General features: G+C 50.4%; 1 protein-coding gene across 2 annotated transcripts in view; it reads left to right on the top strand.

Annotated features, from left to right (window-relative positions):
- The window catches only part of PLA2G4E (phospholipase A2 group IVE), a 34,501-nt gene extending 21,021 nt beyond the window's left edge, over positions 1–13,480 (top strand). For both annotated transcript variants that reach the window (XM_055316800.1, XM_055316801.1), the window contains exons 12-20: positions 1,142–1,278; positions 3,592–3,814; positions 5,796–5,910; positions 6,427–6,564; positions 6,879–6,986; positions 7,536–7,739; positions 8,756–8,922; positions 10,227–10,410; positions 10,876–13,480. In XM_055316800.1, the coding sequence (XP_055172775.1) occupies positions 1,142–1,278; positions 3,592–3,814; positions 5,796–5,910; positions 6,427–6,564; positions 6,879–6,986; positions 7,536–7,739; positions 8,756–8,922; positions 10,227–10,410; positions 10,876–11,096 (1,497 nt within the window). In that variant the 3' untranslated portion in view covers positions 11,097–13,480. The remainder of the gene's footprint in view (positions 1–1,141; positions 1,279–3,591; positions 3,815–5,795; positions 5,911–6,426; positions 6,565–6,878; positions 6,987–7,535; positions 7,740–8,755; positions 8,923–10,226; positions 10,411–10,875) is intronic.

The following is a 13,480-nucleotide window of genomic DNA, read 5'->3' as shown; positions in this document are numbered from 1 at the left end:
GTGACCTCGCCACTACCTTTCCTGGGTGCCCAGCTGAGGGCTGTGCTGGATGTGATTCAATCGTGGGTTTGCAAGGGTAGGGAAGGGCAAGGTAGGGAGTGAAAGCAAGGAGCCGCAGCTGCTCCTCCCCATGCACTAAGGGATCCTGAGACGTCTTACTTACACAGGGACAAAAGGGCCTGCTCTCCCCAGCCAGGAAAACATCTAAAGCTCTACCGCCTTTATCCAAAAGGCTGTGGGCTCTTCTTCAATTATCTCTTCCCCCAAATATGCACACATACACAACCCCCCAGAAAAAACATCAGTTGGAAACTATAGAGAAGCAGCTTCCCCTTGTAGGGCCAGCTTTTTCCCATAGGGCAGAAAGTGTGCCTTTGTTAGAGCCCTTTGTCACCTCCCTGGTACCGACTGAGGCCCACACCCCCCAGGCAGCAGATCACTAGTCCAGTGCCTGCCTCCTGAGGCTGACCTTGGGCGAGAGGTTGGAGACCTCATGCCTGAGGAGGACTATGATGAGACTTTAGCTGATAGAAGGATCTTACTGTCCCTGCTCAAATAAAGAGAGTACATCTTGGCAAAGGTCCCTCTCCCCACTCTCCTGTCTTGACGGGAAAACACCAAGGACATCTCACACCTATGTAAATCTAGAGGTGACATCTCTACTCCTTCCCACGTCAAGAATACAGTGATTCCTGCTATTGTTCATATGGTATATATTGAGCACTTATCATATGCCAGGTCTGGGCCTGGTGCCCTAATATCATATCCTTGTACAGAAGGAACCATTAGGGAATCACACACTAGCTGGGTTCTCGAGGGAGTTTCTCAACCCTCTGGACCCCAGTGTCATCATCTGTTAACTGTGGGCTAGGCTAAGAACTCTTCCAGCTATGGTGTTCTGATTAACCAAGCCATGTAAAGCTTCAGAGCCATTTACCCTCCCCAACTGTTGGGTTTGGAGCTAAGATCTAATTCTAGACCTACCCGATGGCCCATCACTCTGGGAAAGGCAGTTTTCAGGTCATTCGACACCTCACTATCTATGATCAGGTCCCTCCTCCACCGTTCTTTCTGAGCATCTATATGCCAGTCCATGTCTTCTCCTACCCAGCACTACTCCAACAGCTCTGTATGCTCCCAGGTACCACTGATAGCCATCATGGCCACTGGGGGTGGAACAAGATCCATGACCGCCATGTATGGCCACCTGTTGGCGCTGCAGAAGCTGAACATCCTGAACTGTGCCAGCTACATCACGGGCCTGTCAGGGGCCACCTGGTAAGGAGCTGGATGCTGCTGTCTGGTGGAGCCCAGAGCAAGCAGTAAACAGGCCAGCCTGGGGTCTCTGGTGAACCTCTCTCTGTCCTAAGTTAGAGTGTCTTGCAAAACCTGGGCAGCTCTACCACTTACAGCCGTGTGACCTTGGGCAGCAGCTTCACTTCTCTGAGTCTTTAGTTTCAGAATCTGTAAGTAGTTAACAATGGCACTGCCCCATGGGGTCATTGTGAGAGGCTCTCCCAGTACTGGGTACCTTGGGGCTGTGGCCGGGACCCAGGAACACAGTGGCTAGCACTGAGTGAACCACTCCTGCCATTGACCCATCCTGCCCAGAAGATGCCTCCCTCCGCTCTGACCACACCAGCTCTCCTAGGGTGGGTAAGCTGGCCCAGCTGCTCTGGCTGCCCACGCTCCAGCCCACCCCCATCCTGCCCCTCCCTCTGCCCTGGAGGCTTCCTCAGGCTCCCACCTCCTTGCTCCCTGCCGGGGAGCAAGGAAAGTGAGCCCCCCAAGGTGATGCCAGTGTGAGGCCAATGTCTCCATGGGAACCACTGTGCCTAAGGCCCACAATGCTTGTAGAGGCCCACAAAAAATGTTTTACTTTCTCTTAAGAGTGTGGGGGGGGGGGAAGAACGTCTAGGTTGAAGGAAATGTTTTAATAAATAGCATGATCATATTTGTTTTTATACAATAACTATAAAACATACTTTTTAGTATTTTTATGGTGGAAGGGGCCCACTGAGGTCATAACACAGCTTGGTCCAGGTTGGCAGGGGCCTCTTGACCACCAGGGCTGCATCTTCTTCTGTCAGGGGCTCTGGTGGGCCTCTGAGCCTTGGAGGTCCCAAGCTGGGCCCCTCATCCTGGAGGAGCTCTAGGTAGCTTATATTTGAGCAGTGGACATGAACTTGCCCTAGGAAGGCTAAGGGCTGCTGGTGCATCAGGAAATCCAAGGCTTCAGCCCAGATGAGACAGAAGGATAGCTGACGTTTATTGGCATTGCCCATGGATGGTACACTAAGGAGATAAAACTTGCTTCCATCAGGGCAGAGGGGTGCCTGCATCCTGGCAGTGCTGGGCCCAGCAGGAGACTGGGAGGAGCTGAGGGGCCCTGGGGGTGGGGGGAGGGAAGGGGATCTCCTGGCCTGGGAAAGCACTGGAAGTATTCTTTTAAAATCAATCATTTATAATGGTTTTGAAAGCTCTTTCAACATATAAAAGTAAGAGTGAATCTTATGGAGAGCAGGGTGCTTTTTGTTGATGAAATCTCTTGACCAACCCCCACCTTCCCAGACCAGAAACAAAGCCTGTGAAGGAAGAGGCCACTTGTTCAGACAACAGGGACATCGCAGACTGTGGAGTACAGGGTTCCCGGGTGCTTTCCCGGGTGCTGTTCTGACAGAGACAGAAAAGCTGGGTCCAGGCCAACAAGAGGCAGTGATCCAGGGCTAGAGGGATCTCCGTCTTTGTTCTACTCCTTCCCACTGCCCACATTTAAGCTAAGAAGAAAAGGGGGAAATCAATCTTTACCCAGCATCATTATTGTGGGAATTGTGGCAGAGTGGAAAGAGTCCAGGATTTGGAATCAGCCAAGCCTGGGATCAAATGTTGGCCTCGCCATGCCACGACCCAGCAATTACTTTGCGCTGGCTACTGTTCTAACCACTTTAAATTGCATTAACTCATGTAATCTTCTCAATAACTCTTTGAAGTAGGTATAATTATCATTTTCCCCATTCTACAGATGGGAAAACTGATATGAAGAGCGGTTAGATAACTTGCCCAAGATTACACAGCTAGTGAGTGGCAGAGTCTGGTTTTGAACCCAAGAAGATCTGGGTCCAGAATCCTCACTCTTGTTTTTTTTTTTTTTTTGTTTTTTGTTTTTTGTTTTAGATTTTATTTATTTGAGAGAGAGAGAGAGAGAGCATGAGCTGTGGCGGGAATGTGGGGGGGACAAGGGGCAGAGGGAGAGGGAAAGCAGATTCCCCACTGAGCAGGGAGCCTGATATGGCTCCATCCCAGGATCCCGGGATCATGACCTGAGCCAAAGGCAGACACTTAACTGATTGAGCCCCCCAGGCACCCCCAGAATCCTCACTCTTAAGCAACATGCTATACCTGGCACGTGGTAGGCAGTCAAGAAATGGTGGCCACTGTGACTCTGAATAATAATGCCCCCTCTTTCCCTCCAGGCTCTTCTCCTGGTGGGTTAGGGTCTCCCATGATCTGTCCACCCTCTCTATAGCCAGATTCCCGTGTTCACTGGACCAGGGCTGGCTCAGTTCTATCCCCATGCGTGTCTCTCTCTAGGACCATGGCTACCTTGTACCGTGACCCCAACTGGTCCTCCAAAAATCTGGAGCCTGCCGTACTTGAGGCACGGAGGCATGTGGTCAAGGACAAGATGCCTGCCCTGTTCCCAGACCAGCTCTCCAAATTCCAGGAGGAGCTTCGGCAGCGCAGTCAGGAAGGCTACAAGGTCACCTTTACAGATTTCTGGGGCCTGCTGATTGAGGCCTGTCTGGGGGATGAGGTAAGTGCTCAGCATCTTCTGAGGTCCAGTGTGCCCCATGGATGTCCAGCTCTCTTTCTTCATTGGGGAGGGGGTGGGGGTTTAGACTTACTTCTCAGAAGGAAGTTAGCTTAGATCTGCAGATTTACTTGTGGACTGTAGGAGGCGTGAAGTGCCCAAGTGCATGATGGAGGAAGATGGTGGAACTGTCTCCCCACATCCCTTTAGTGACTGAGACCCCTGTGGTGGGGATGGCTTAGATGCTGTCCTGCAGAGTGGCAGCGTGTCCTCCTTGGCCAAGACACCAGGAGAGAACATGGGGAGGGAGCTGGAGGAGACTGGCAAGGCATTAGACTGTGATACAAGTCTGACCTCAAGTGGAGGAGAGAGGGAAGAAGGGCTGTGAGAAGCATCCTAGACTGCTGGTCTAGAAGGTTCAACAAGGCCCTTGGAGAATCCTCTAAACAAGTTGTCTGTCAGGAGTTTGGTGACCTCCGTGGGCATGAATGGGCCTGCCTCAGGATCCCTGCTGCTCAGTCATGTGCTGGGAGCTGCCCAATGGGAAGTGTGACCCCAGCGCAAATTCAGCCATGGATTTCAGAGCACAGCAGCTAATGCCCTTGAGTCGATCATACTCCTTGCAGTTGAAGGTCTGTAGGGCTCCTTCTCATGGCCGCCTCACAGAGGATGGGCCCAAGGAGGTTCCTTTCTGCTCTGAGATCCAACAATCTGCATACTACGTGCCCAAGAAGAAAAGCAGTCTGTGCTGGTGCTCTCAGCTGCTGTGAGCACCATGTGGGATGTGGGCAGCAGTGGCATCTGCAGGGGACGCCATGGTCCTGGACATCAGGGTGAGCTCAGCAGACACCCAGACCCTTCTAGCTGCACAGGCCCCAGGGAGGACCGACTTTAGCTGTTGCTTGGCCCCAAAGCAGAGCATCCCACCTAGTTTCTGTCCAGACCTATCTCTGGATCTCTGCCCCACTCCCAAAAGTATCTGAGGAGTTCTGAACTCAAAACGGAACTTGCCAGGAGACGGACGGTAGCAAATTATTTTCTAGGAGGTCCCTAGATGAAGTCATCCTGAAAATGAAAGATGACCTGAACCTCATCTTCAAAGTGCATTCATTCCTTTATTTTTTTTTCTTTCAAAAAAAAAAATTAAGTGCCTCCCACATGTCAGAAAATGCTAGGCAATAGAGATTCAGAACTGAGGTACTCACAGCTTTCAATGGATCCCACCCACTCTCCCCTTCTTCATAACCCACCATCTAATCTGTCCTTATGATGAAGCAAGGCAGGCAGAGACTGAAGGTGTTGGCTTTTGGATTCAGGCAGGTTGGGGTTTCAATTCTGGTCTTGCTCTGTGCTATTCCTTAAATTACAGCAATAAGTGGTAGTTAATATTTCTGATAATATTTAGTGCTCCGTGTGATGAGGAAGAAAGCACCAAGGCTTTTGATAACAGAAATCTGAGTGTTGCCTGGGGTTTGATATGGGGAGGGACTTTGGCTGCCATCAGGTACACATTTCCAAACCTTTTGTTTGAATTTTTTAAAAAGCAGCTTTTTCTCCCCCTCCCAAGTAAATTTTATGATGGAGCCCAATGTGCAAAGCGGATAAGAAAAATGGACCTGCTCTAATGTATGCGGGGTGGAAGATGATGGGGATGAAGAGGGACAGTGGTGGCCTTTTCCACCCCGACCTTTTCATTCTATGGTCCTTGAGACATGGGGAGATCCTGGGACTCTGAGGGATAGCCCTAAACTGCAGATTCGGTCCCACTCTCATCCATATGTCTGGGACGGTGAAGAGCCCAGGGATGAGTGAACATTCTACAGGTACATTTTAAGAGCAGGTTTGACTGGTATTGCCTGGGACCTACATAGTGACCTGGTGAGCTCAGGATGCAGGAAATGGCCTGCTGGAGGTCCAGACTGTCCCCTAATTCTGCTCTCCCTCTAGGCTGCTGCTTCTCCTTCACCATTTCATTTCCCCACAGAGAAATGAATCCAAACTATCAGATCAGCGTGCTGCTTTGAGCCAAGGCCAGAACCCCCTGCCCATCTACCTCACCATCAATGTCAAGGATGATGTAAGCAACCAGGATTTCAGAGGTAACACTGGTGGCTAGAAATTTATAAGGGTGTCCCTTCTCAGCAGGCAAAGGTACCCAGTACCCCAGCACACACACAACCCACCACACACTTTTGCCGACCTTCACCTTGATTTTGCTACCTCTTCTTTGTGGGTGGACTAGGCTGGTGGGGTTTCATGGCTTTTCTAGGAGCAGAGATTTGATGGGACAGAGGTAATCAAGTTAAGAAGGGAAGGGGTTCTAGATATTTCCTAAGGTACCCAGAATGAGGGACTCTGGATACCTATCCTGCTTTAAAGTCAAGTGTGGTCTCTGTTTATCCAGTTTGTGGAGCAAATGAGCCATGAGGGTTGCAAAGCGGTGTTTTGTCTGGCAGCAGAAGCCAGTTGTGGGCGCCCCCATGTGTCCTGTGGGGGAACTGTGGCCTCCCTGTGCCAGGCACCCCCAAGGCCCAGGACCTGTAGGAGCCCTGAGGAGGGAGGGCTGGGCTGTCCAGGCCTGAGCCTGACACCCTGCCGTGCTGCTTCATGTGCAGAGTGGTGCGAGTTCTCTCCCTACGAGGTGGGCCTGCAGAAGTATGGGGCCTTCATCCCCACAGAGCTCTTCGGCTCCAAGTTCTTCATGGGGCGGCTGATGAAGAGGATCCCAGAGTCGCGGATGTGCTACATGCTAGGTGACTCCTGGCCTGGGAGGCCTGTGGGAATCCTTTCAAGTAGAGGAGTAACAGGGAGGCATGCTCTATTCCCCCACAATCCTGTGCTGGTGCTGGTTTGGGTTACCCCTTGAGCAGGTGACCCTCCTGCATTTGCCAGCATGCCCTCATCAGTCATGGGTGTCCAGCTGCACAGTGGGGAGGGAAACCAAAGTCTGTCTCACCCCCTGAGCAGCCCAACTTGGAGGGAACATCAAGACCAAGGTAGAAGCAGTCGATCTTTGGGGTCTGGGGGCTCTGGGGCAGAGCTGCTCACGGCTGGCCCTGCTCCCTAGGCTTGTGGAGCAGCATCTTCTCCCTAAACCTGCTTGATGCCTGGAATCTGTCCCAAAGCTCGGAGGAGTTTTTCCACAGGTGGACGAGAGAGAGAGTACACGACATCGGTGGGTGACCCCACTGGCTTCCCCTCTTGGTTGGGCAATGCGGGGAGGGGCGGATCACAAACACAGGACCAGTCCACCTGCCACATGTTTCAACGTCATCTCTGTGGTTCAGAGATGACACAGTAGCTAGGGTTAGATAACCCTTGCCTGGAGAGGAGGGTGACTGGAGGTCAGTCACAAGCTTCAGGGGCCAGCTCCGGCTGACTAGGGGTTGGGGAGGGCTGGTAGAGGGCACAGTGCCGAGGAGAGCTAAGGGGGTGGGGATCTAGGAGCACAGTTACAGGTGGCTGATTCCCAGTCCAGATTCCCTGTCCTCTCTGGGACTCCCCTTACCTGTCATCACCCCTCTTCTCCACCACCCTGTCCCTGTTCTCTCACCTGAATCCTCCTGACTCCAGTGCCAGGATCTTAAAACCTAGGCAAGGAAGGTATGAGCGGCACTCACAGTGGCTGGCCCTTGGGTGCCAGGTAACAATGCAGTGCTTCACCTGGGCAATCTGGGGACCCCAGCTCTTATGACTTGCCTTCCATCCTCCCTCTCCCCCACAGAAGATGAGCCACTCCTGCCTGAAATCCCCAAATGTGATGCCAACGTCTTGGACACTGCGGTGGTGATCCCAGGGTCATGGCTGTCCAATACTTTCCGCAGCATCCTCACCCATCGGGCCTTTGTGTCTCAGTTCCACAACTTCTTGTTGGGACTGCAGCTGCACACAGACTATCTCCAGAACAGCCAGTTCTCCATATGGAGAGGTAACCCTACCTGGCTGCCTGCCTCTGTTCCCATAAAGGGGGAAGTGCATGTTGAGGCTGCCGTGGAGAAAGGATGACAAAATTCCTCTGACCATGTTCATGGGTCAGAGTGTATCCCATGGTGTATTCCATGTTTGGTGAGGTTCTGAATGGCAGATGGAACAGTGTTAATATTTAATTAATTGAATTTGTACAACAATCCCAGCAGGTAAAAGTTGGGACCCTGGTGGGGAAATGTGGGTGCTGACTTTCTTTAATTATACTCTGGGGGCACCTTTTAATGTGAATGGTGCTCCCTAGAATTGGGCAGGGATGACCCAGCTCAAGAACTCCCAAATAGTAAGTGGCAAAGCCAGGTCTTAAACTCAGTACCTCCTCCCCATCCTGCTGAGGCTTGAAGGTTGACTTGTTGCCATCTTTGGTATTTCCCTTGACCACAGCCTGTAAATGGCTGCTTTGGCCTGGCCTAATGATCCTCATGCTCACTGTCTGGGGATGAAAGGGCAGGGCTCTGGGCTTAGGGTTTGTACTAATTTATGATATTCTTACAACCCTTTTTTTAAAAAAAGATTTTATTTATTTATTCATGAGAGACACAGAGGGAGAGAGAAGCAGACGGAGAAGCAGGCTCCACGCTGAGAGCCTGATGTGGGAGTTGATCCCGGGTCTCCAGGATCACGTCCTGGGCTGAAGGCAGCGCTAAACCGCTGAGCCACCTGGGGATCCCCTCTTACACCCCTTTGACCCCACAAGCTCTGTGGCTGAGTCAGAGTGGGTTTTCTATGTGTGTTCCATTAAAGACTTGCTACAACCCCAAGATAACGCTGTTCTTCATCAGCACACCCCAAGGGGCACTGGGACTCACTGGGCATCCTGGCTAGAAGGGGGAAGGATCGAGGCCCAGGCCCAGGTGAAGGAGCTCCAGGCAGAGCATTGTGTCCACACCAGCTGCCTGTGACCATCCGCTGAGATCTGGTCACCAGGGCATGATAGTAACTGGAAATCTTGGCTTTCAGACACAGTGCTAGATGGTTTCCCGAACCAGCTGACAGAGTCCGTGAACCATTTGTGCCTGTTGGACACTGCATTCTTCGTCAACTCCAGCTACCCGCCCCTCCTCAGGCCTGAGAGGAAAGTTGACCTCATCATTCACCTCAATTACTGCGCTGGGTCCCAGACAAAGGCAAGTGTAACAAAGAAGGTCTCCTGCCTGAGCAGGAGCACAGTGCCTCTTCTGAGACAGGCCACTGACCGAGCCCCACAAAACTGGGAAATGGGAGAACATGCATTCCCCGCAGGCCCCAAGACTTAGCATCAGAGAAACTCAAGCTGCTTTACTTGATGTGAGGTTAGCCATTCAAATCTCAGGGGGCAGCCATCTGGCCCTCACATGGGCTTTAAGTAGTCTCATGGAGCAAATTCTAGTTTTATTTCTGGGCAATTTTATTATCTGAGCATTTGCTGTATTTGGCAATTCATCAGAAGAAAGAGAAAGAAAGCAGAAAGAAAGAAAGAAAGAAAGAAAGAAAGAAAGAAAGAAAGAAAGAAAAGAAAGAAAAAAAGAGTTTTAGAAAATAACCTTAATAGAGTCCAGTCAATTCTAAAGTTTTGTACCACTTTGAGATCTTATAATGTCCTATTTTCAAAATAATCACATTACCCCTTTGCCCAGGAAGTATGACCCTCTGTGTGATTACATTAAAAACCAGGACCAGAGGTTTTTATTTTTTATTTTTCTCTATTTACCTTTGAAAAGTTCTGGTCTTTTAAGGGGAAGAAATTCTTTTTTGGTTTCCTTTAATACAGTCCTGTCCTGAAGCCCAGGAAAGGGGAGTACAGACCAAGGAGAAGCATGACACCAGTGATAATGACTCAAGTTCATAAATGAGTGACAACGTGCTTTCCTACACATGCTCTCACTTGATCTTTACACCAGCTCTTGGAGGTAGATGGCCCAACTGCTATTATTCCCGTGTCACAGGTTAGGAAACTGAGGCACAGAGATGGGAAGTGGCTTGTTCAAGATCACTAGTGAGCTTGCAACAGAGGCCAGAACTAAGGGGATTCTGACACTCTCAGTCCACAGCTCTTTCTGTTAATGTCACATTTATAAAGATGCCCTTTCAGAGTCCTTTCCAGCCTTGTGGCCCTCTGGCAGTTCCAAAGGCCATGCACCTCCCGTGGGAGCCTGGCCAGACATGGCTCTACGCAGCATAGCTCCAGTCACCCTCAGGCTGCCACTCACATCTATCAGGTCTGTGTTTGGGTGAAGTGTCATTGAAAGGGCTTCTGTCTACCTTCAGGAGCTTGCAGTGGACACACACCAACCTATTGCCTCAGGCCCTTTGTTCTAAAATTAGCGCAAACAGGCAAAGTAGTTGCAGACCTGAGACTTGGCTGGGGAAATCAGGAAGCTGCTTCTAAGAGTCCGGGTTTCTTACCACCACCACCACCCCCAATACTCAAACATGTCCTGTGATATTCCAGCCCATGAAGCAAACATGTGAGTACTGCACCATGCAGAACATCCCCTTCCCCAAATACGAGCTGCAGGAGGAGGAGGACAACCTCAAGGAATGCTACTTGATGGAGAACTCCCAGGAACCGGATGCCCCCATTGTGATTTTCTTCCCACTCATCAATGACACCTTCCAGAAGTACAAGGCCCCAGGTATGCGGCCTCTGAGCTCTGTTCCCACCGCCTACCCCCACTCCTGGCCTGGGGCCGACAGCTCCTATCGTTAGACTTGTGCAGTCTTCTGACTTTACTAACAGGGAAGCCAGGCTTAGCTCTAGTTTGAACCAACCTGGGTTTTGGGAAGAAAGCAAAGCCCTCCAGCTTGCATTAGCCAGTAATGTCCCCCTCTACTGTTTCAGTCACCCACCATTTACTGACATCCCACCATGGGCCTGGTGCTGTGTCATGCTAGGGAGGCCCCACAATGGGCAAGCTGCATCCCTGTCCTGAGGAACTTGGAGGTGTGCATGTGCATGCGTGTGTGTGTGTGTGTGCATGTGTATGTGTGTTTTCATGCAGATGTGTGTGTCCATGTGTGCTGGGACAGGCCACGGGGATAGATACAGACACAAGTCATTACAACCTTCCATGTATAGCAAGTCCTTCTGCTGCCTCCAGGTGTGGAGCGAAGCCCTGAGGAGCTGGAACAGGGTCACGTGGACATTTATGGCCCTCAAACTCCATATGCTACCAAGGAGTTGACATACACAGAGGCTGCCTTTGACAAGCTGGTGAAGCTCTCTGAGTACAACATCCTGAATAACAAGGACAAGCTCCTTCAGGCCTTGAGGCTGGCGGTGGAGAGGAAGAAACGCCCGAAGAGCCAGTGTCCATCCTAAGTCCCAGCCTCACTAATCCCATCTGCTTCTAAGGTTGGGGGCGAAGAGCCCATTAGGGCTGACCGGCCTGCACAGCCATCTCTGCTCTCTGGCAAGGGATGTAGGCGGGCTGACCTGGGCTTTCTATCAAAAAAAAAAAAAAAAAATCAAAAATTTTTAAAAGTTGAGGGAGATAAAAAGAGAAAAAGGAACATAACACAAGCATGTGTCAGAATTATATAGCCACAGGTATTTTTTTAAACCTTTCCCTAAAGGGAAGGGGGTCCATTAGCCACAGGGTCCCATGCATGCCCAAAGTGTGGAGAATAAAAATGTGGCTCAACGAAGAGACTGGTTCCCCAGAAACCTCAGCCTATGAGCTGGAGCTCAAAGCCCTCTCGACTCTACTCCTCTCTGCCTCCTGGAACAGGGGGCCTCCAGGAATAAACAAGAGGACCTGAGGAGGATTCTGGGTTCTCTGGGGGAAAAAATGCCTTTGTTAAATTTAAGGCAATTATGTTCTTGTGATTTTTATAGGCTATTATATTTTGTGGTTTTCATTTTTATGAATCAGGGTATCGATAAATAGTATGAGGCTAGAAGGTCCAGGCAGAGCATTAGACCGAGCGCTAGTCTCATCAACAACAAAGCCAAACAAGTGACTGATGGGTTTCAGCAGGCCCTCCCTAGCCACTCAGAGCCCCAGGAATGGTGATTCCCTGGGATCTCCATCAGGCAGCCTCATCTGAGCACCCAGATCCAATGAAATACCAGGCAAAGCCCAAATCTGCAGCTCAGGTTCACTGAACAAGGATCTGGGATGTAGCTCAGGGACATCTGAGCAGGTAAATGGAGTCAGGCATCAGGCCAGTGCTCACTGACCAACCTGCTCCAGGGGCTCTCCTCAGTTCTCTTCTCACCTTCTAGATGGTTTCTCTGCCCTGCCCTGAGGGTTTCTAGATGCGATTATTTATTTCTAAATGGGATTCCCTTATTTATCATGTAAGCACTGTGGCCAGTACATCCCACCTCTTGGAGAGTTGCCCCAAGAGAAAAAAATAGGAAGAATCAACCCTTAAAGGAGTAGGTTAGCCTTGAGGAGGAAGCCCATCCTTGCAGAAGGCTTGCAGATAAATCACTGGGGACACAGAGAAGCCCCGTCAAAGTATCCAGGTCTCCCATCAGGCTAGGAACTTGACTAAAGAAATATATAACCTGAGCCACTGAGATGCCCAGGCTGATAGAAGGTGTGACCAGAATGGCATGTGGTTCTCATGAAGCCCAGCAAATCTGGAAGACTTGGCCGTCTTTCTTGGCCTCTAAGAAAGGCCGTGTTTCTTGCCTCCCTAAGCAGCCCTTTGGTTGTTAGGAAATGAGTGGTGACAGGTAATGAAAGTTCAGAAAAGTCAGCTTCCAAAATCCATCCTTACTACACAAAATATGTGGAGGTGTACTGGTTAGTAATGCAGAACCTCTGGCCCCACCTGAGGTCTGCATTTTAGGGAGATTCCTACCTCCTTTGTGCTAAACCTCCTATCCCATCCTCAAGATGGCTACACATACTAAATTTAAGAGGTATGGATTTATGCCATACTCTCCTATAAGCTTGGAAAGCAGGACTCAATCAACTCCCCTAAGCTACTGGTAAACAGGGCTCCTGGACCTGTAAAACTGGTCCCCACCCTCAGATAATGCCGACCTGGGACGCCACTCACCCCCTCCATTTGAGCAGCCAACAGCTTCCACTTCAACATCTTTTCTTTCCATCTGCAAAAACAGGCTCTCCTTAAATTAGAGTGAGCCACGCTGTAAGACCTGTTTGCTGCAACAGTGAAGACAGCCCTGCCTTGGATTCATCCAAGTGCGTACAATGAGGCTCATAAAATCATTGTATTATTTGAACACAGAATAAAATGGCCATGTGGGGTAAATGCTGTTGACTCATCTTTATTCATTATCCAATGCTGCAAAACCAGCCCAACTCCTGCCCTCATCCTGCCTGGGCTTCTTGCACACCACTGCCAGCAGTATGCAAAGGCTATTTCCATCCATCCCCTTCCTCCTCTGCTGTCTTGTGGTGGGGCGCTCCTCTGTTTTTATGAAGCCGTGTCAGCCACCAGTAGAGCACCAGCTCTTGCTGCCTGATGCTGTTTGAAGCTCAGATGGTTTTCAGGACGCCCTGAGTGAGAGGAAGGATGGGCAGCCAGCACCAGCTGAGCACCTATGGAGCTCGGCAGTCGCCAAACATTCTCTGCTTTTCAGGAACTTAAATTTGAATTGGGATGGAGTGGGGCGAGGTGGGGGGACATGAAAAGATTTGTATATGAATTTGAGAAATTAAATAGCGACTTAGCTTCTAAAACAATGGTGGCAATGTCACAGAGCAGGAAAGGAGCAGGGGGCAC

The sequence above is a fragment of the Nyctereutes procyonoides genome, unplaced genomic scaffold, assembly GCF_905146905.1.
Source record: "Nyctereutes procyonoides isolate TBG_1078 unplaced genomic scaffold, NYPRO_anot_genome, whole genome shotgun sequence".
NCBI classification, from domain to species: Eukaryota; Metazoa; Chordata; class Mammalia; order Carnivora; family Canidae; genus Nyctereutes; species Nyctereutes procyonoides.
This window is presented reverse-complemented; position numbering and strand designations above follow the sequence as displayed.